The 24,052-nt window shown below is 37.2% G+C and overlaps 1 protein-coding gene across 1 annotated transcript in view; it reads left to right on the top strand.

Annotated features, from left to right (window-relative positions):
• The window catches only part of LOC118017833 (catenin alpha-3-like), a 1,833,615-nt gene that overhangs the window by 216,458 nt on the left and 1,593,105 nt on the right, over positions 1-24,052 (top strand). The window contains exon 6 of the mRNA XM_035016112.1: positions 22,557-22,676. Coding sequence (XP_034872003.1) covers positions 22,557-22,676 — 120 coding nt within the window. The remainder of the gene's footprint in view (positions 1-22,556; positions 22,677-24,052) is intronic.

The following is a 24,052-nucleotide window of genomic DNA, read 5'->3' as shown; positions in this document are numbered from 1 at the left end:
TTGCATGGAATGTTAAACAAGAAAAAATGATAACTGTTGAGCTGGCTGCTCTTTTGGAGCAATGCTCCTTGATACTTTTTTTATTATGGGAGTTATTAGGGTGGTGGAGCTGTGGAGTTATTTGAATCTGTTGATCTGACTGCAAAAGGAAGCCAGGACATTGGCAGTGAGGGCCAGGGAAATTTTACTTGCCAGAGCCCTGGCTGCATTTTTTTCTGCTGCTTCAGCTGGTTTTTCTTCTTGTCTTCTTTCTCAAATTACTCTATGAATCTACATGATTTTCATGAACTCACTGAATGTGTAGTTTGTGTAGAACATTGGCTTAAATTTATTAAACAATATGTTGTCAGAAAAAGGGAGGAAAATGTATTAGGAAAGAAAGAATGCCAAGTCCAACTAGACATTTTCCTTGCTGCCCTATTCATGCTTCTCTTTTCTGAAAAACAGATTTTCAGTTATTTTAATGAGAGATGAGCAATCATTGTCTCTGTTGTTTTATTTGGTAGATTACTGTTATTATTTCTGAAGGGAAAGGAATTTATTTTTATTTAGATGTAATTGATATACAACATCATATTAGTCTCAGGTGTATAACATAATGATTCAATATTTGTATATATTGTGAAATGATTACCACAATAAATCTAGTTTTAACATCTATCACCATACACATTTGCAAAAGTTTTTTCCTTGTAATAAGAACTTCTAAGATCTGCACTCTCCTTGTAATAAGAACTTCTAAGATCTGCACTCTTTGCAACTTGTAATTATGTAATACACTATTATTAACTATAGTCACCATGCTGTACATTATATCACCACGACTTACTTATTTTGTAACTGGAAGTCTGTACCTTTTGATTCCCTTCACCCATTTCTCCCACCCCTACCCCTGCCTCTGGCAACCACTACTCTGTTCTCTGTATCTATGAGCTTGATTTTTCTTTTTGTTTTTTTCTGTTTTTGTTTTTGTTATTATTGTTGTTATTTTTTTTAGATTGCACATGTAAGTGAGATTAGATACCATAATGCCCTTGAAGTCCATCCGTGTTGTCACAAATGACAAAATTTCCTTCTTTTTATGGCTGAAATTACTCGGTTATATATTTAGATCAAATTTACTTTGTCCATTCATTGGTTGATGGACACTTGGGTTGTTTCAGCATCTTGGCTATTATTAATAATGTTGTAATGAACATAGGAATCCTATATCTTTTCAAGTTAGTGTTTTCATTTTCTTCATATAAATACTCAGAAGTGGAATTGCTAGATCATATGGTAATTCTATTTTTAATTTTGGGGGGGAACCTCCATACTCTTTTCCATAGTGTTTGTACCAATTTACATTCCCACCAATGGTGAAGAAGCATTCCTTTTCTTCCTATCCTTCCTAAAACTTGTTGTTTCTTGTCTCTTAGTAATAGTCATTCTATAGGTGTGAGGTGGTATCTCCTTGTGGCTCTGATTTGCATTTTTTTGATGCTTAGTGATATTGAGCACCTTTCATGTACCTTTGTGTCATCTGTATGTCTTCAGAAAAATATCTATTCAGATCCTCTGCCTATTTTTAAATCAGATTGTTTTTCTTTTTGCTATTGAGTTTATGTGTTCTTTATGTATTTTGGATATTAACCCCTTATCAGATGTATGATTTGCAAGTATTTTATCCTATTCAGTATGTTGTATTTTCATTTTGTTTATGGTTTCCTTTGCTGTGCAGAAGCTTTTCAGTTTGATTTAGTTCCACTTGTTTGTTTTTGCATTTGATGCCTTTATTTTTGGTGTCAAATCCAAAAAAATTACCTCCAAGACTGATGCGAAGGAGCTTTCTGCTTATGTTTTCTTCTAGGAGTTATATGGTTTTAGGTCTTTAATCCATTTCGAGTAGTTTCTGTGTATGGTGTAAGATAGTTGTCCAGTTTCATTCTTTTGCATGTGACTGTCCAGTTTTTCTGGATGCCTGTTTGTTAAAGAGATTGTCCTTTCCCCATTGCATATTCTAGGCTTCTTTGTCATAAATTAATTGACCACATATGTGTGGGCTTATTTGTGGGCTCTCTGTTTTGTTCCATTAATCTATGTCAGTTTTATGCCAATATTATAATTTTTTTATTCCTATAGCTTTGTCATTTGAAATTGGAGAGCATGATACCTTGAGTTTGTTCTTTTTCAAGATTGCTTAGGCTACTCAGGGTCTTTTGTGTATCCATACAGATTTTAGGATTATTTTTCAATTTCTGAAAAAAGTATCATTGAATTTTGATAGGGATTGCATTGAACCTGTAGATTGCTTTGGGTCGTGTGAATATTTTAACAATAATAATTTTTCCAAACCGTGATCTCATAATATCTTTCCATTTATTTGTGTTTCATTTATTTCCTCAATTTTTTTCATCAGTGTTTTATAGATTTCAAGTATAGGTCTTCCACCTCCTTGGTTAAATTTATTCCTAGGTATTTTATTCTTTTTGATGCAATTGTAAATGGAATTTTTATAATTTCTCTCCCTGATAGTTCATTATTAGTGTAGAATACAGATTTTTGTATATGATTTTGCATCTTGCAACTTTACTTTAGTCTTTGTTCTTTTTCTAGTATTTTGAAATATAAAGTTCAAAAACACTTTGTAAAAAGTTCAAGTGTTTTTTTTGTTTTGTTTTGTTTGAATTTGAGTATAGTTGACACACAGTGTTACATTAAAGTTAGGTTGTTTACTTGAGATATTTCTCATTCCTTGAGGTAGATGTTTATTGCTATGAACTTCCCTCTTTGAACTGCTTTTGCTAGATGCCATAAATTTTGTCATGTTGTATTTACATTTTCATTTTTCCAAGCTGTTTTTTATTTCTCTTTTGATTTTTTTCATTGATCCACTCATTGTTCAGTAGCATGCCATTTAATCTCCACCTATATGTGAGTTTTCTGGTTTTCTCCTTGTAAGTGATTTCTAGTTTTATACCACTGTGTTCAGAAAAGATGTTTAGTATAATTTCAAGCTTCTTAAATTTGTTAAGACTTGCTTTTTGACCTAACATGATTTATTGTGGAGAATGTTACATGTGCACTTTTGAAGAATGTGTATTCTGTTGCTTTCGGATGGAATGTGCTGTATTTATCTGTTAAGTCCATTTGGTCTAATGTGTTAAGGTTGATATTTCCTTATTGATTTTCTGTCTTGATGATCTGTCCACTGATGTAATGGGGTATTGAAGTCCCCTACTATTATATTGCTGTTTATATCTATTTTTAGGTCTGTTAATATTTGCTTTATATATTTAGGTGCTCCTGTGTTGAGTGCATAAATATTTACAAATGTTATATCATCTTATTTAATTGATCTCTTTATTGTTATGTAATGCCCTTCTTTTTCACCTTTTATAGGTTTTGTTTTAAAGTACATTTTGTCTGATCAGGAGAGTTAAGATAGCAGAGGAGTAGTGTGACCTTAAGCTTGCCTTCTCCCTCAAACATAGCTAGATAAATATCAAATCATTCTGAATACCCAAGAAATCAATCAGAAGTCTTCGTAGACATGGAACAAAGCTGCATGTCTACAAACCCATGGAAGGTAGGAACTGCAGAGAGTTGATTTGTGGGAAAAAAGAGTTGGGGGTGCATATGTCTTTTCAAGTTAGTGTTTTCATTTTCTTCATCTAAATACCCAGGAGTGGAATTGCAAATACAAATCAAAACCATGATGAGATACTACCTCACACCTGTCAGAATGGTTAAAATAAACAACACAAGAAACAATAGGTGTTGGCGAGGATGTGGAGAAAGGGGAACCTTCTTGCACTTGTGGTGGGAGTGCAAACGGGTGAAGCCACTCTGGAGAACAGTATGGAGGTTCCTCAAAAAGTTAACAATAGAAGTACCCTACAATCTAGCAATTGCACTACTAGGTATTTACCCAAAGGATACAAAAATACACATTCGAAGGGGCACATGTACCCTGATGTTTATAGCAGCATTATCAACAAGAGCCAAACTATGGAGAGAGCCCAAATGTCTTCAACTGATGAATGGATAAAGATGTGGTATATGGAATATTACTCAGCCATCAAAAAGAATGAGATCTTGCCATTTGCAAAGATGTGGATAGAGCTAGAGTGTATTATGCTAAGTGAAATAAGTCAATCAGAGAAAGACAAATATATGATTTCACTCACATGTGGAATTTACTAAATGAACAGCACGGTGCAGAAAGGTTGCAGTGAAGTAGGAGGATCCTAGGCTCACTTTTTCCTATGAATACAACTAGAGAGCTATCAAATCATCTTTTTTTTTTTAAAAAAGATTTTATTTCTTTATTTGACAGAGAGAGAGAGAGAATGCACAAGCAGGGGGGAGTGGCAGTCAGAGGGAGAGAGAGAAGCAGGCTCCCTGAAGAGCAAGGGAAGCCCAATGTGGGACTCGATCCCAGGACCCCAGGATCATGACCTGAGCTGAAGGCAGTTGCTTAACCAACTGAGTCACCCAGGCGCCTGCTATCAGATCATCTTAGATATCCCAGAAATTGACCTGAAGACTGACAGAACACACAACAACTAAACAGATCAGAGGCCATATCTAAGAAGTTAGGAAGTGTAGAGACATGGTTTAGGGGAGAAATGGATCGTAGCTGCTTTGGACAGGCGGGAGCCTTGGTCACAGAGAAGAGCAAGAGGCGGAGGAGCATACAGGGGAACACAAGGAGAATATTTCCCCAAAGCCATTGGCTTGGAAAACTAGTTGGGCTGAATTTGTGAGTTCTTGCGACCAATGGGGCTTAAAGCTTGGAGTTTTAAGTGGCCTTGGCTGGGATACAGCCTGGAGGGCATTATGCTACTCCTGGAGAGAAGACAGAACAGCAACCCCAGGGGGCAGATAGCATGGAAACAGTGATCTGAAGAGTGTGTGTGGGACACACAGTGGGAAGAGTCTTCACTCTTTTCGGAGCATGTCCCCAAGAGGCAGCATTCATGGAGACACTTCTTTGGGAACAAAGGAGCTGGCTAGTGCCATTTCCCCCCCTGCACCTCAGCATAAACACAGAGCCACTTGAGTGAAGCAATGCACTGTTGACACTGGCTGCCTAAGTTGCTTATACCAAGCCCTGCCCCACCCTGCTGTGCTCTGGTCAAACTGTCCTTATTGGTCATGCTTGCCTCAGTCCCAGTATGGCTGGCCCCTCCCCCAGAAGACCAACACAAATCCCTGCCCATACTACATCTCCCAACTAGAGAGATGCAGGGCCTCATTTCTGGTGGTGGTAACAGGTCTCATTTCACAAGCAGACCAGAGCACACCCAGTTGAAACTCACCACATTCAGACAAGGGACCAAACAATGCCCACAGCAGGCAGGGAGAGACTCTGCAGATGACTGGCCTGAAGGAGAGAGGAGTCAGAACACAACAGGAGAGAACATACAACACACACTGGAGACACTCCCTGAAGCTCCAGGCCCTGGGCACTACATGAACTCTTCTTCATAGAGCTGTTACTTTCAGGACTGTGAGACACAACTGGCTTTTCTAACACAGAAAAGAAGGCAGGCAGAGACTTAGACATAATGTGAAAACAGAGGAATTTATCCCAAATGAAAGAACAAGTTAAGGCCATGGTCAAAGATCTAAGTGAAATGGATATAAATAACATGCCTGATGGAGAACTTAAAGCAATGATCGTAAGGGTACTCACCCGGCTTGAGAAAAGTATAGAGGATATCAGTGACACCCTTACCACATAGATAAAAGAGTTAAAAAAGAGTCAGAGATGAAGAGTACAATAAATGTGTTTAGAAACACCCTTGATGCAAGGAACTGCAGGCTAGAAGAAGCAGAGGAATGAATTAATGATCTAGAAGACAAAGTAATAGAAAGCAGTGAAGCTGAACAAAAGAAAGAAGAATTATACAACAGAATAGATTTAGGGAACTCAGTGACTCCATCAAATGGATCAACATTTGTATTGTAGGAATCCCAGAAGAAGAAGAAGGGAGAAAAGGGGGAAGAAAATGTATGTGAAGAAATAATAGCTGAAAACTTCCCTAATCTGGGGAAGGAAATAGGCAGATCCAGGAGGCACAGAGAACTCCCATCAAAATCAAGAAAAGCAGGCCAACACCAAGACATATTGTGTGTAAATTTGTAAAACATAGTGATAAAGAAGACTCTTAAAAGCAAGATAAAAGAAGCCCTTATCTTACAAGGGAAGACCCATATGGCTAACTGCAAATTTCTAAATGGAAACTTGGCAAGCCAGAAGGGAGTGGCATGATACATTCAAGGTTCTGAATGGGAAAAACCTAGCCAAGAATACTCTGTTCAGCAACAGAAGGAGCAATAAAGAGTTTCCTAGACAAAGAAAAACTAAAGTAGTTCATGACCACTAAAGCAGCCCTGCAAAAAATATGAAAGGGGACTCTGGGTGGAAAGGAGAGACCAAAAGTGATAGTATAAATTAGGCAGGAAACACAAAAGCTGTAAAAATGAATATTTCTGTAAATTTAAGTCAAGGAACTCACATAAAAAAGGATATAAAATATAATAATATATACCTAAAACAGTGGAGGAGAGGAGAATAGAATGGGTTCAAACTTGAATGATCATCAACTTAATATAGATTTAGATTGCTATTTGTAGAAGAGGTTATATACAAACCTAATGGTAATGATATATCAAAAACTACTACTAAATATGCAAGAATTGGGATGCCTGGGTGGCTCAGTCGATTAAGCGTCTGCCTTTGGCTCAGGTCATGATCCCAGAGTCCTGGGATTGAGTCCTGCATCAGGCTCCTTGCTCAGCGGGGAGCCTGCTTCTCCCTCTGCCTCTGCCTGCCACTCCCCCTGCTGTGCTCACTCTCTCTTCCTCTCTAACAAATAAATAAATAAATCTTAAAAAAAAAAATCAATAAAATAAATATGCAAGAATAAAGAGAAAGAAATCCAAATATATCACTAAAGAAAATCAGCAAAAAAAGAATGAGAGAAAGACAAGAAAGGATCAGAGAAAATCTTCAGAAACAACTACAAAACAAGTAGTAAAATGGCAATAAATACATATCTATCAATAGTTACGTTGAATGTAAATGCACTAAATGCTCCAATCAAAAGACATAGGGTGTGAGAAAGGATAAAAAACAGGATCTATTTATATGCTGCCTAAAAAAGACTCATTTTAGACCTAAAGGCACCGGCAAATTGAAAGTGAGGGGATAGAGAAACATTTATCATGCAAATAGATGTCAAAAGAAAGCTGGAGTAGCAATACTTGTATTGGAGAAACTAGACTATAAAATAAAGACTGTAACAAGAGACAAAGAAAAGCACCATATAATATTAAAGGGGATATAACAATTGTGAATATTTATGCACCCAGTATGGGAGCACTCAAATACATAAAGCAGTTAATAACAATGCTAAAGGAACTAATTGATAATAATACAATAATAGTAAGGGATGTTAACTACCCACTTACATCACTGGACAGATCATGTAAACAAAAAACAGCAAGGCAACAATGACTTTGAATGACACACTGGGCCAGATGGACTTAACAGATACAGTCAGAACATTCCATCCTAAAACAGCAGAATACACATTCTTTTCAAGTACACATGGGACATTCTCCAGAATAGATCACATTTTAGGTTACAAAACTCTCAACTAATGCAAAAACATTGAATATCCATGCATCTTTTCTGACCACAATGTTATGAAACTAGAAATCAACCACAAGAAAAAATCTATAAAGAGCACAAATACATGGAGGTTAAACAACATGCTAATAAGTAATGAATGGATCAACCCAGGAAACGAAAGAGGAAATAGTAAAATACATGGACACAAAGGAAGATGAAAACACAGCAGTCTAAAACCTTAGGGATGCAACAAAAGTGGTTCTAAGAGGGAAGTACATAGTAATACAGGCCTACATCAGGAAGCAAGAAAAATCACAAATACACAGGCTAACCTGAAGGAACTAGAAAAAGAAAAACAAACGAAGCCTAACGCCAGAAGAGGGAAGGAAACAATAAATATTAGAGCAGAAATAAATGATATAGAAACTAAAAAACCGGTAGAACAGATCAATGAAATCAGAAGCTGGTTGTTTGAAAAAAATAAAATTGATAAACCTCTAGCCAGACTTATCAAAAAATAAAGAGAAAGGACCCAAATAAATACAATCACAAATGAGAGAGGAGAAACAACAACCAACACCACAAAAATACAATTATTAAGAGAATATTATGGAAAACTATATGCCAACAAATTGGACAATCTTGAATAAATTCCTAGAAACATAAACTATCAAAGCTGAAACAGGAAGGAATAGAAAACTTGAACAGTCCAATAACCAGCAAAGAAATTAATAATCAAAAAACTCCTAGCAAACAAAATTCCAAGACCAGATGGCTTCACAGGTGAATTCTACAAATATCTAAAGAAGAGTTGATACCTATTCTCAAACATCCCAACAAAGAGAAAAGGAAGGAAAACTCCCAAATTCATTCTATGAGGCCAGCATTACCCTGATACCAAAATCAGATAAAGACACCACAAAAGAGAGAACTATAGGCCAATATCTCTGATGAACATAAAAGCATAAATTCTCAACAAAAAAACTAGCAAACTGAATCCAACAATACATTAAAAAAATCATTTACCATGATCAAGTGGGATTTATACCTGGGCTGCAAAGATGGTTCAATATTCTCAAATCAATCAATGTGATATATCACATTTGTAAAATAAGAGATAAGAACCACATGATCATTCATTAGATGCAGAAAGTATTTGACAGAGTCCATCACCCATTCTTAATTAAAAAAAAAAAACCCTCAACAAAGTAGGGATAGTAATAAAGGCCATATGTGAAAAACCCACAGCTAATAGCATCCTAAATGGGGAAAAACTGAGCGCTTTTCCTCTACAATCAGGAACAAGACAGGAATGTCCACTCTCACCACTTTTATTCACTGGAAGTCCTAGCCACAGCAATCAGATGACAAAAAGAAATAAAAGGCATCCAAATCATCAAGGAAGAAGTAAAACTTTCACTACTTGCAGATTCTGTATATAGAAAACCCAAAAGACTCTACCAAAAAACAGCTGGAATGGATAAATGAATTCAGTAAAGTCGCAGGATACAAAGTTATACACAAATCTGTGGCATGTCTATACATCAATAGTGAAGCAGGAGAAACAGAAATTTAAGAATCATTCCATTTACACCTGCATCAAAACCAGTAAGATACCTAGGAATAAAGCTAACCAAAAGAGGTAAGAGATCTGTACTCTGAAAACTATAAAACACTGATGAAAGAAATTAAAGATGACACAAAGAAATTAAAAGACATTCTATGCTCATGGATTGGAAGAACAAATATTGTTAAAATGTCTATACTACCCAAAGCAATCTACACATTTAATGCAATCCCTATCAAAATACCAACAGCATTTTTCACAGAAGTAGAATAAACAATCCTAAAATTTGTATAGAACCACAAAAAGCCCCAACTAGCCAAAGCAACCTTGAAAAAAAATAGCAAAGCTGGAAGCATCACAATTCTGGACTTCAAGTTATATTACAAAGCTGTACTAATCAAAGCAGTATGGTACTGGCATAAAAATAGACATGTAGATCAATGGTACAGAATAGAAAACCCAGATATGAACCCACAACCATATGGTCAATTAGTATTCGACAAAGCAGGAAAGAATATCCAATGGGTAAAAAGAATGTCTCTTCAACAAATGGTATTGGGAAAACTAGACAGCAACATGCAAAAGAATGTAGCTGGATGACACTGTTACACCATACACAAAAGTAATTCAAAATGGATAAAAGACCTAAATATGAGGCCTGAAACCATAAAAATCCCAGAAGAGAACCAGGTAGTAATTTCTTTGATATTGACCATAGCAACTTCTTTTTAGATGTCTCCTGAGCCAATGGAAACAAAAGCAAAAATAAACTATTGGGACTTCATCAAAATAAAAAGCTTCTGCACAGTGAAGGAGATAATCAACAAAACTAAAGGGCAGCCTGTGGAATGGGAGAAGATATTTACAAATGACATCTGATAAAAGACTCATATCCAAAATATATAAAGAACATATAAAACTCAACACCCTAAAACCAAATAATCCAATTAAAAATGGGCAGAAGACATGAATAGATATTTTTTCTTTTTTAAAATTTTTATTGTTATGTTAATCCCCATACATTACATCATTAGTATTAGATGAAGTGTTCCATGATTCATTGCTTGTGCATAACACCCAGTGCTCCATACAGAATGTGCTCTCCTCAATACCCACCACCAGGCTAACCCATCCTCCCACCCCCCTCCCCTCCAGAACCCTGTTTGTTTTTCAGAGTCCATCGTCTCTCATGGTTCGTCTACCCCTCCGATTTCCCCCCCTTCATTCTTCCCCTCCTGTTACCTTCTTCTTTTTTTTTTCTTAACATATATTGCATTATTTGTTTCAGAGATACAGATCTGAGATTCAACAGTCTTGCACAATTCACAGCGCTTACCAGAGCACATACCCTCCCCAGTGTCTATCATCCAGTCACGCCATCCCTCCCATCCCACCCCCCACTCCAGCAACTCTCAGTTTGTTTCCTGAGATTAAGAATTCCTCATATCAATGAGGTCATATGATACATGTCTTTCTCTGTTTGACTTATTTCGCTCAGCATAATATCCTCCAGTTCCATCCACGTCGTTGCAAATGGCAAGGTCTCATTCCTTTTGATGGCTGCATTATATTCCATTGTATATATATACCACAACTTCTTTATCCATTCATCTGTTGATGGACATCTTGTCTCTTTCCACAGTTTGGCTATTGTGGACATTGCTGCTATAAACATCGGGGTGCCTGTACCCTTTTGGATCCCTATGTTTGTATCTTTGGGGTAAATACCCAGTAGTGGAATTGCTGGATCATATGGTAGCTCTATTTTCAACTTTTAGAGGAACCTCCATACTGTTTTCCAGAGTGGCTGCACCAGCTTGCATTCCCACCAACAGTGTAGGAGGGTTCCCCTTTCTCTGCATCCCCGCCAACATCTGTTGTTTCCTGACTTGTTAATTTTAGCCATTCTGACGGGTGTGAGGTGGTATCTCATTGAGGTTTTGATTTGGATTTCCCTGATGCCGAGTGATGTTGAGCCCTTTTTCATGTGTCTGTTGGCCATTTGGATGTCTTCTTTGGAAAAATGTCTGTTCATGTCTTCTGCCCATTTCTTGATTGGATTCTGTGTTCTTTGGGTGTTCAGTTTGATGAGTTCTTTATAGATTTTGGATACTAGCCCTTTATCTGATAGGTCATTTGCAAATATCTTCTCCCATTCTGTCGGTTGTCTTTTGGTTTTGTTGACTGTTTCTTTTGCTGTGCAAAAGCTTTTTATCTTGATGAAGTCCCAATAGTTCATTTTTGCCCTTGCTTCCCTTGCCTTTGGCGATGTTTCTAGGAAGAAGTTGCTGTGACTGAGGTCAAAGAGGTTGCTGCCTGTGTTCTCCTTTAGGATTTTGATGGACTCCTGTCTCACATGGAGGTCTTTCAACCGTTTGGAGTCTATTTTTGTGTGTGGTGTAAGGAAATGGTCCAGTTTCATTCTTCTGCATGTGGCTGTCCAATTGTCCCAACACCATTTGTTGAAGAGACTGTCTTTTTTCTATTGGACATTCTTTCCTGCTTTGTCAAAGATTAGTTGACTATAGAGTTGAGGGTCCATTTCTGGGCTCTCTATTCTGTTCCATTGATCTATGTGTCTGTTTTTGTGCCAGTACCATACTGTCTTGATGACAGCTTTGTAATAGAGCTGGAAGTCTGGAATTGTGATGCCACCAGCTTTGCTTTTCTTTTTCAACATTCCTCTGGCTATTCGGGGTCTTTTCTGGTTCCATACAAATTTTAGGATTGTTTATTCCATTTCTTTGAAAAAAGTGGATGGTATTTTGATGGGGATTGCATTGAATGTGTAGATTGCTCTAGGTAGCATTGACATCTTCACAATATTTGTTCTTCCAATCCATGAGCATGGAACGTTTTTCCATTTCTTTGTGTCTTCCTCAATTTCTTTCATGAGTATTTTATAGTTTTCTGAGTACAGATCATTGCCTCTTTGGTTAGATTTATTCCTAGGTATCTTATGGTTTTGGGTGCAATTGTAAATGGGATTGACTCCTTAATTTCTCTTTCTTCTGTCTTGTTTTTGGTATATAGGAATGCCACTGACTTCTGTGCATTGATTTTATATCCTGCCCCTTTACTGAATTCCTGTATGAGTTCTAGCAGTTTTGGGGTGGAGTCTTTGGGGTTTTCCACATAAAGTATCATATCATCTGCAAAGAGTGAGAGTTTGACTTCTTCTTTGCCGATTTGGATGCCTTTGATTTCTTTTTGTTGTCTGATTGCTGTGGCTAGGACTTCCAATACTATGTTGAATAGCAGTGGTGATAGTGGACATCCCTGCCACATTCCTGACCTTAGGGGGAAAGCTCTCAGTTTTTCCGCATTGAGAATGATATTTGCTATAGGTTTTTCCTAGATGGCTTTTATGATATTGAGGTATGTACCCTCTATGCCTATACTCTGAAGAGTTTTGATCAAGAAAGGATGCTGTACTTTGTCAAATGTTTTTTCTGCATCTATTGAGAGGATCATATGATTCTTGTTCTTTCTTTTGTTAATGTATTGTATCACGTTGATTGATTTGCAGATGTTGAACCAACCTTGCAGCCCAGGGATAAATCCCACTTGGTCGTGGTGAATAATCCTTTTAATGTACTGTTGGATCCTATTGGCTAGTATTTTGGTGAGAATTTTTGCATCCATGTTCATCAGGGATATTGGTCTGTAATTCTCCTTTTTGATGGGGTCTTTGTCTGGTTTGGGGATCAAGGTAATGGTGGCCTCATAAAATGAGTTTGGAAGTTTTCCTTCCATTTCTATTTTTTGGAACAGTTTCAGAAGAATAGGTATTAATTCTTCTTGAAATGTTTGGTAGAATTCCCCTGGGAAGCCGTCTGGCCCTGGGCTTTTGTTTGTTGGGAGATTTTTGATGACTGCTTCAATCTCCTTAGTGGTTATCGGTCTGTTCAGGTTTTCTATTTCTTCCTGGTTCAGTTTTGGTAGTTGATACATCTCTAGAAATGCATCCATTTCTTCCAGGTTATCTAATTTGCTGGCATAGAGTTGCTCATAATATGTTCTTATAATTGTTTCTATTTCTTTGGTGTTGGTTGTGATCTCTCCTCTTTCATTCATGATTTTGTTGATTTGGGTCATTTCTCTTTTCTTTTTGATAAGTCTGGCCAGGGGTTTCTCAATCTTGTTAATTCTTTCAAAGAACCAGCTCTTAGTTTCTTTCATCTGTTCTACTGTTCTTTTGGTTTCTATTTCATTGATTTCTGCTCTGATCTTTATTATTTCTCTTCTCCTGCTGGGTTTAGGCTTTATTTGCTGTTCTTTCTCCAGCTCCTTTAGGTGTAGGGTTAGGTTGTGTATTTGAGACCTTTCTTGTTTCTTGAGAAAGGCTTGTATTGCTATATACTTTCCTCTTAGGACTGCCTTTGTTGCCTCCCAAAGATTTTGAACAGTTGTGTTTTCATTTTCATTGGTTTCCATGAATTTTTTAAATTCTTCTTTAATTTCCTGGTGGACCCATTCATTCTTCAGTAGGATGCTCTTTAGCCTCCATGTATTTGAGTTCTGTCCGACTTTCCTCTTGTGATTGAGTTCTAATTTCAAAGCACTGTGGTCTGAAAATATGCCGGGAATGATCCCAATCTTTTGGTACCGGTTGAGACCTGATTTATGACCTAGGATGTGATCGATTCTGGAGAATGTTCCATGGGCACTAGAGAAGAATGTGTATTCCGTTGCTTTGGGATGGAATGTTTTGAATATGTCTGTGAAGTCCATTTGGTCCAGTGTGTCATTTAAAGTCTTTATTTCCTTGTTGATCTTTTGCTTAGACGATCTGTTCATTTCAGTGAGGGGGGTGTTAAAGTCCCCCACTATTATTGTATTGTTGTCGATGTGTTTCTTTGCTTTTGTTATTAATTGGCTTATAGAATTGGCTGCTCCCATGTTAGGGGCATAGATATGTAAAATTTTTAGATCTTCTTGTTGGATAGACCCTTTAAGTAGGATATAGTGTCCTTCCTCATCTCTTATTACAGTCTTTGGTTTAAAATCTAATTTGTCTGATAGAAGGATTGCCACCCCAGCTTTCTTTTGGTGTCCATTAGCATGGTAAATGGTTTTCCACTCCCTCACTTTCAACCTGGGGGTGTCTTTGGGTCTAAAATGAGTCTCTTGCAGACAGCATATTGATGGGTCTTGTTTTTTAATCCAATCTGATAGCCTGCGTCTTTTGATTGGGGCATTTAGCCCATTTACATTCAGGGTAACTATTGAAAGATAGGAATTTAGTGCCATTGTATTGCCTGTAAGGTGACTGTTACTGTATATTGTCTGTGTTCCTTTCTGGTCTATGTTGCTTTTAGGCTCTCTCTTTGCTTAGAGGACCCCTTTCAATATTTCTTGTAGGGCTGGTCTCGTGTTTGCAAATTCCTTTAATTTTTGTTTGTCCTGGAAGCTTTTTATCTCTCCTTCTATTTTCAATGACAGCCTAGCTGGATATGGTATTTTTGGCTGCATATTTTTCTCATTTAGTGCTCTGAATATATCCTGCCTGTCCTTTCTGGCCTGCCAGGTCTCTGTGGATAGGTCTGTTGCCAATCTAATGTTTCTACCATTGTAGGTTACAGATCTCTTGTCCCGAGCTGCTTTCAGGATTTTCTCTTTGTCTCTGAGACTCATAAGTTTTACTATTAGATGTCGGGGTGTTGACCTATTTTTATTGATTTTGAGAGGGGTTCTCTGTGCTTCCTGGATTTTGATGCCTGTTTCCTTCCCCAAATTAGGGAAGTTCTCTGCTATAATTTGCTCCAATATACCTTCTGCCCCTCTCTCTCTTTCTTCTTCTTCTGGGATCCCAATTATTCTAATGTTGTTTCATCTTATGGTATCGTTTATCTCTCGAATTCTGCCCTCGTGATCCAGTAGTTGTTTATCTCTCTTTTTCTCAGCTTCTTTATTTTCCATCATTTGGTCTTCTATATCACTGATTCTCTCTTCTGCCTCATTTATCCTGCAGTTAGCGCCCCCATATTTGATTGCACCTCATTATTAGCCTTTTTGATTTCGACTTGGTTAGATTTTAGTTCTTTTACTTCTCCAGAGAGTGTTTCTCTAATAACTTCCATGCTTTTTTCAAGCCCAGCTAGTATCTTTAAAGTGATGATTCTGAACTCTAGATCTGACATCGTACTAATGTCCGTATTGAGTAGGTCCCTGGCAGTCGGTACTACCTCTTGTTCTTTTTGTTGAGGTGATTTTTTCCTTCTTGTCATTTTGTGCAGAGGAGAATAGATGAATGAGAGAACAAAATGCTAGCAGGGTAACAACGTCCCCACAAAATATACTCTAAACAAATCAGAAAAGACCTGAAGCAGTGGGAAAAGAAAGGGAAAGAGAGAAAAAAGAAAAAGAAAAAAAAAAAAAAGAAAAAGATAAAGATAAAAACAAAAACAGAAACAAAACAAAACAAAACAGAAAAAACAAAATGTGATCAAATATGATCAGGCTGGACCTAGTGCCACACACTAGATTTTGGGTGTATTTTGGTCTGTTAGAAGAAAGTGCCTCCCAAAATTTTAAAGAAAGAAAAACTTATATATGTACAAAAATAATGGTTGATATGATGAAGGGATGGAATATGACTGTAAAGATGAAAATTATAAAAAATTTTATAAAAGGACTTGTAAGAAGTTGTTTGAAAAAAGAAAGAAGAGGATTTAAAAAAAAAAAGGGAGAGAATGTGATCAGCAGGGGAGTAGAAAAAAACCATACACTAGGTATTTAGGGTATATTTTGATTTATTAGAAGAAACTATCTCAAAATTTTAAAGAGAGAACAGGGGCGCCTGGGTGGCTCAGTTGGTTAAGCGACTGCCTTCGGCTCAGGTCATGATCCTGGAGTCCCGGGATCAAGTCCCGTATTGGGCTCCCTGCTCGGCAGGGAGTCTGCTTCTCCCTCTGACCCTCCTCCCTCTCATGCTCTCTGTCTCTCATTCTCTCTCTCAAATAAATAAATAAAATCTTTAAAAAAAAATTTTAAAGAGAGAACAACTTATATATATATGCCAAAAATATGGGTAACTACTCTGAAGGGATAGAATATGACTCTAAAAATGAAAAATTAAAATGTTTCTTAAAAAAGGGATTGATAAGATGTTGGTTGAAAAAGGGAAAAAGAAAAATTCAAAAAAAAAAGAAAAAAGACAGTTAAAAAAAAAAATTAACTTTAACTTTGAAAGACTAAAGAATCATGGTAAAAAAGCCATGAATTCTATGTGCAGTATTCCTCTAGCGCTGGAGTTCTGCTGTTCTCATTGATCAGTAAAGTTGGTCTTGGCTGGCTGTTCTTGCTGATCTTCTGGGGGAGGGGCCTGTTGCCGTGGTTTCCAAATGTCTTTGCCGGTGGCGGAATTGCCCCGCCCTTGCCTAGTCCGGGCTAAGTAATCTGCTCCGATTTGCTCTCCCGAGCTTTCGTTCCCTTCAAGCTTTCGGTACAGCTTTGGAGGCGGAGAGTGAAAATGGTGGCCTCCCAATCTCCACCCCGGAGGAGCTGAGAACTCGGGGTGAATAGACATTTTTCTAAAGAAGACATACAGATGGCCATCAGACACATGAAAAGCTGCTCAACATCACTCATCATCAGGGAAATATAAATAAAAACTTCAATGGAATATCACCTCCCACCTGTCAGAATAGCTAAAATCAACAACACAAGAAACAACAGGTGTTGGTGAGGCTGTGGGGAAAGGAGAGCACGAGCTCTCCTGCACTGTTGTGGGAATGCAAACTGGTGCAGCCACAGTGGAAAACAGTATGGTGGTTCCTCAAAATGTTAAAAATAGAACTACCTTATGATCCTGCAATTGCACTACTAGGTATTTATCCAAATAATACAAAAATACTAATTCAAAGGGCTATATGCACCCCAATGGTTATAGCAGTGTTATCAACAATAGCCAAACTATGGAAAAAGCCCAATGTCCATGGACTGATGAATAGATAAAGAAGAGGTGGTATATATATAGGAATATTCCTCAGCCATCAAAAAGAATGAAATCTTGCCATTTGCAATGACATTGATGGAGCTAGAGAGTATTATCCTAAGTGAAGTCAGTCAGTCAGAGAAAGACAAGTACCATATGATCTCATTCATATGTGGAATTTAAGAAACAAAACAAGCGAGCAGAGGGAAAGAAAAGAAAAAAGAGGTATCCAAGAAACAGACTCTTAAGTATAGAGAACAAACTGATGGCTACCAGAAGGGAGGTGGGTTGGCAGGTGGGTGAAATAGGTGAAAGGGATGAAGGAGTGCACTTGTGATGAGCACCGGGTGTTGTATGGAATTGTTGAATCACTATATTATACACCTTAAGCTAATATTACACTTTATGTTAACTGGAATTGAAATAAAAACTTAAAAAAAAAAAAAAACACCAAACGAACAAAGGAAAAAAGAGAAAAACCAAAAAACAGACTCTTAACTATAGAGAGCAAACTGATGGTTACCAGAGGGAGGTGGGTGGGGGAATGGGTGAAACAGGTGATGGAGATTAAGAGTACACTTATATCTATATCTATATCTATATCTAGATATAGATATTTTAAAGATTTTATTTATTTTGAGAGAGAGAGTGAGAGCGGGGAGGGGCAGAGGGAGATGGGAGAGAGAGAATCTTAAGCAGACTGTGCTGAGTGTGGAGCCTGTTGTGGGGCTCAATTCCATGACTATGAGATCATGACCTGAGCCAAAACCAAGTCAGATGCTCTACCCAACTCTGCCACCCAGTCACCCTGAGTACACTTATCTTGATGAGCACTGAGTAATGCATAGAATTCTTGATCACTATATTGTCTACCTGAAATTAATATAACACCCTATGTTAACTATACTGGAATTAAAATTAAAATATAAATAAAGTAAAATTGACAAATGAGTCTTTTCACATAAAGTTGGGATGCTTTTCAAGGGCAGCTGCTTCTGTCACTCTCTCAATAAATAAATAAAATCTAAAAAAAAAGAAAAGAAAAGAAAAAGGGACGCTTGAGTGGCTCAGTCAGTTAAGCGTCTGACTTTGGCCAAGTCATGGTCTTGGGGTCCTGGGATGGAGCCCCGTGTGGGGCTCCCCACTCAGTGGGGAGTCTGCTTGTCCCTCTCCCTCTACCTTTCCCTCTGTTTCTCCCCCTTTTAATGTTGTCTCTCAAATAAATAAATCTTCAAAGGGCTGCTTCTGTGCTGGGTGAGTCTGCATGCAGTGCTTTTTTTTTTTTTTAAGATTAATTAATTTATTTTGAGGGAGAAAGAGAGAGGAGAGATGGAATCTCGAGTCCCCACTGAGTGCTCAGCCCACTGTGGGGCTCAATCTCATGATCCTGAGATCATGACCTCAGCTGAAATCAAGTCAGACGCTTTAATGACTCAGCCACCTAGGCGCTCCTGCACACAGCTCTTTAAGAGCCATTTCTCAGGTTGCCAAAGCCCTGTGGATCTTGTGGGCATGAGCCCCATTGGTCTTCAAAGCCATTTGTTTTAGGCTTTTCTCAGGTGTTGGTCTTAAATGTTGGCATGCCTGATGTGGTGCACAAACCCTTTGATACTCAGGGAATAGTTGTGGGTTTTGAGTTTCCTCCCAAATATGGGTTGCCATGCTGGAGATGGGGTTTATGGTGAGATTGTGTCTCAGCCTTTGAGGTTTACCTCTCATTTGCTTGATGTGAAGTGGTTGTTCAGCCAGTTTTTAGGTTTTTTACCAGAGGAAATTGTTCCATATATAACTATAGTTTCAGTGTGTCTATGGGAGGATGTGAATTCAGGACCTTCCTACATTGCCATCTTGAACCAAAATCTGAACAGAAAAGAATTTTATGAGAAAACACACTGGGAGTGTTTACAATGCTTACTTTAATGGCAAGTTTTGGGCTTAGAGATAATGTTTGCATCTTCTCATTTTTGTCCTGTCTGCCCTGTGATGTTTGATAAGGTAATCAAATAGGACACAATTTGCATTTGTTTCCCAGTTCAGAGACCATTTTGATATTCAGTTTTGGCAGTTTTACAACATTCCTAGGCTTGTTTGGAAGTCAGATTTATTCATTGGGCTTTTTTATCTTACATTTGAATTTTGTAGTAAGGGAAAAATATTAACACAGGATAAATTTAATGTTTGACAAATTATTGGGGCTTCTTTGCTTATTTTAAATTTCCACTCAAAAGTTTGAAGAAGTAAAATCTAGGAATGTTAAAATCTCTTCAATTAATTCTGTTTCCTTTCCCAACTTACCTTCAACTGCAAGAGAATTTATTTTGAGACATAGTCAACATAATGAAATTGCAATGCACTGAACTAATGAGAAAATCTCAAGAGGTCTATTGCAGTGATCAAGCACAGTGGCCTATTGGAATGAAAAATCCTCAAATAAAGTCAACATCTAATTTTTTAAAAGTAAAATCTAAACCTCATTTTAATCACTGTCTTATTTTTATCTTTTGCATGTCAGCTTTATCTGCAAGGTAAAATTATTGCTTTTACTCTTTAGCATCTTTAAGTATATATATGGGCAGAGAGAGATGGGGTGTGTTTAATAGGGATCTAATCTAAAGTACACTAACAGATATTGTATGACCTCTCCTTGACAAATTATTTGTTGTTGTATGGGAAAAAAACCTACTTAAATAAATGAATCATCATAGTTTGAGTACTTTGAGCTATTTAGTATCAATAAATGGAGAGTGTAAGTCTTGATAATGAAAGTTCAAACTTTAAAGTCTCCACTTTACACAAACTGATTTTTCATAGAAATATTTTGTGGTGATATATTCTTGCTGGGTTGTCTCCCTTTCTTCTTTGGCCATGGACATATTGCTTGGTTTTTATGTTTTTTTAATTTTAATTTTAATTTAGCTTAATTTTATTTTATTTTTAAGATTTTATTTATTTATTTGACACAGAGAGAGACAGCGAGAGAGGGAACACAAACAGGGGGAGTGGGGAAGGGAGAAGCAGGCTTCCCATCAAGCAGGGAGCCTGATGTGGGGCTCGATCCCAGGACCCTGAGATCATGACTTGGGCTGAAGGCAGTCACTTAATCAGCTGAGACACCCAGGCGCCCCTGTTTTTTTTATTTTTAAGACTTATAAATGTGTTTACCCTAGAATTCCTATTTGGAACTATATAAAGTTCACAGAAATAAATGTGAAGAAGTAATATTTAAGAAGTAGAACTAATTTTTTTAGGGAAAATAAAGTGCTTAGGATTAAACTGATTGGTAAAATAGTTTATATTGTCAGTAAAATTACTTAAATTGTTTAGAATATTAGATTTGGTATTTTGATTTGAATGTAGTGAGAAGGGACCAAGAAATGGGCAAGGCACAGAAATGATCATACAACACGATAGTTAATATAAAAGTCATTACAATTACGTCAAGAGAAATTTGTTTACTATGCTATAAAATGGGGAAACCGAGCAGACTTTGTTTAAACTGATGGGTAGAATCTGTTCCCATTTAAGGCTCTGAGAACTTGTCCTTCCATTTGAAGCCCAATTCAGATCTCTTCATGTGTTCTATGTGGCCTGAGTCCCTCAATTGCTATACCTAGTTTTTTTCTGTTTTACCACATGTTGCTTTTATCTCTCTCTCTCTCTCTCTTTTTTTTTTTTTTTTGTATTCTCTTTACTACTTTACCTTGTGTTAAAGTTAGTAGTATAGTAGGAAGAGCACAAATATTGTAGTAAAAACCCGGTTTATACTCTGAGTCCCAGAGTACTTACTTGTAGAATGGGGAGTGAAATAGGATTAAGTTGGAAAGCACAAAGTATCTGGCACTGAGCAGGCACTCAGTAAATGTCTTTCCCACTTCTGAGTTTCATGTCTAGTTCCTGAGTCGTTTATAAGTTCCTTTAGGGCAGGAAATATGCTTAATATTCATAGTAGTACCTTGTGCATAGTAGGTTCTAAAAGATTATTTGTTGAATTTAATTTGCTATAGTGCTGTGGAAGCTTAGCACTGTTATTTTCCATTTCTTTTTCCTCTGTCACCTTGGATTGAGATAAACATGTTGCTTTCATGAAATTGAGGATTTAATTCAGTAGGATGCCATTATAATATGACTTATTCCATAGAATTTGAATAGTAAGGTCAAATCATTTCCCTGGAAACTTAATAATATTCTATAAAATCTTATTAGCCTGTCTCATAGCATCATAGTCCGTGGAATTCTGGTGTGTTTAAGATGGTGAAGTCTCTATCTGTAGAAATCTGTCTAAAGGCATGCAGTGAGAATACGGGAAATAAATGACATGAAGAGAGAGCAAATGCAAATGTCATTGCAAGTAACATTACTTGACATTTTCAATCACTGATCTTCCAAAGTATGTTCTAATTTACTAAAAAAAACCAAGAATTGAATTTCTTGTGAGCTCCCTTTGTTTAATTAATTATTAGCAGCAGAACAGTATTCTGTGATCCACTGCAATTTGTCTCCTTTGTGTTTATCTAGTATCTGACTTAAAAATGAAAAGAAGCATTCTGATTCAGCAGAACTGATTTTATAACTCATCTGCGTTATAGAGCAGAAATGAATAAATGTTTGCTGAACGTGCTACATATGCTTTGATCACCAAAATGTTAGTTTTCTTTCCTTCTCAAAATATAAGATCTGAGAGATCTTCCTGGCTGAAGTTTGTGGGGTGCTTATTTTGCATAGATATTTCTATAGAGGCAAGCAGCTACCTTTATATATATTTGTTTCCATGATTGGAATGTGAGAGCTCCTTTAGTACTTCCTCATTATGATTTGAAATTATACATTCATCACAATTTTTTTTTTGTTAGAAGTAGCAGTACAGGGGAAGAATGGGGCAGGGGAAATCGGAGGGGTAGACGAACCATGAGAGACGATAGACTCTGAAAAACAAACTGAGGGTTCTAGAGGGGAGGGGGGTGGGAGGATGGGTTAGCCTGGTGGTGGGTATTGAGGAGGGCACATTCTGCATGGAGCATTGGGTGTTGTGCACAAACAATGAATCATGGAACACTTCGTCTAAAACTAATGATGTAATGTATGGGGATTAACATAAGAATAAAATTAAAAAAAAAAAAGAAGTAGCAGTACATGCTAAAACACAGTTGTTTTTTTATTTTTTTTAATGAGGTATGCTCTTTTGTTGGAATGAGGACTAAACACGCTTCCCATTCATGCAATAATGTTGGTTATACTTATGATACAGTTTCTAATTCTTTATAATCAGTCTTTGTTATTTCATTGAAAGACAATTAGCATTTGTTCTCTCTGGATTATGAATGAGAGAAACTGAGGCTCAATCTGGACTATTTCTCTGTTTTAGATAGTTAGGCATTTGAGAAAAATGTCCTGCTAGCCTAATGATTTACTTTTGTTTTCAATTTCAGTTTCAAAGAACATTTGAGTCTCTCAAAAATGTTTCCAATAAATCTGACCTCCAGAAAACCTACCAGAAGCTTGGGAAGGAGCTGGAAAATCTGGATTATTTAGCCTTCAAACGTCAGCAGGTAGGAGTAAGAACTCTCCTTGGTGGAGGAGATAACACTTTATGCTTCCTGCCATCCTGCCTGTCAGGTTTAAGTGGATCTGGGGAGACTTATCTTCTAATGTTTAGGGCAGAAATAGGTTGTGCTGTGCTGTGCGACCTGCTGTGTTCATATGGCTTCCTGAAGCATTCGTTGTGGCCCTTGCTTTTGGATGTGCAGTTTGGGGGTCTCCACATGTGTCCTTATCCCTCTCTTAAAGAAAACTCCTGCTGGTTTGTGAAGCTATAACTACCCTTTGACTAAGGACACCTCAGTGTCATAAAGGAAACCTCTGTGATGGCTTGGCCAGATGGCTTTTATATTTGACAAGGGGATACTTGAGAAAAATCACCTGATGACCAGGAAAAGGATATAGATGTACATACAAATTTGAGGGAAAGAATCACGAATACGCCAAAGTATGAATCAACCTTTAGTTTTCTTGTTTGATCTCTGAAGATTAGTGGAATTTTGCTAAATGTGTAAGGGGGAAGGAAAATATACTTTACAAATGCAAGGCTTTTAGCCTCCTTGTATAGACCTCTCAATAAGTACAGAACAAAAATAGACTTTTATAGAGTTGCTTTCAGAATTAGTATTTTTTAAAAAAATATTAGTAATCACTAAATTTTATATATTTGTGAGATGCTGCCATAGTAACTAGCTAGCTAATTTTCCCAAGCTGATCTTCACCAATTTCCTCATAGCCACTAGGCGTCAGGGTTGTCAAGCTTTTACCTGATTGCATGTTTATTCCGATCAGAACAGCCAGATAGAAGTTTAAATTAGGTTGCATGAAATTCGGGAATGTGTTCAATGATGGATAGTGTCTAGAAAAATGACTAAGTGGCTGTCTCGCATGGCCAGCCACTGAGTCCATTATTTAAGTCTTTCCTGTTAGTGTGGCAAAAGGTGTGACTCTCTTGTGATTGTCTAATTCACAGATTTTTGATCTTTTGGATGAAGTTTTCAAAGCTGTGCTTCTTTTTTTAGTTACACTTTATGAAGTCAGGTCTAGAAATATTGACTTGAAAAGGGAATTGTGTTCTGGGTTTTGCTTTATCACCGATATTACATGGGCATTTAGCCTTCCCATTGCCCTATTTTCCTGCGAGTTATATTTATTTTGTAGGATGTTCTGGGGTAAATGGAGCATCTCTGCATGTACTTTAATTTATATGAAAAAGGACACAATATCCATTTAAGTTTTATTTATTTATTTTAAAATTAGTGATGGCTTACATATTAGCACATGTAAAGGAAGTGGTCACGGTTACATAGAGCTAATACAGGAATCTCCCAGATGGTGCTACTTAAAATTCACACCATAAGTCACTGCTCTGGCCTATGCAATTTTT

This window comes from Mirounga leonina, unplaced genomic scaffold (assembly GCF_011800145.1).
Source record: "Mirounga leonina isolate KUSES-001 unplaced genomic scaffold, KU_Mleo_1.0 Mir_106, whole genome shotgun sequence".
NCBI classification, from domain to species: domain Eukaryota; kingdom Metazoa; phylum Chordata; class Mammalia; order Carnivora; family Phocidae; genus Mirounga; species Mirounga leonina.
This window is presented reverse-complemented; position numbering and strand designations above follow the sequence as displayed.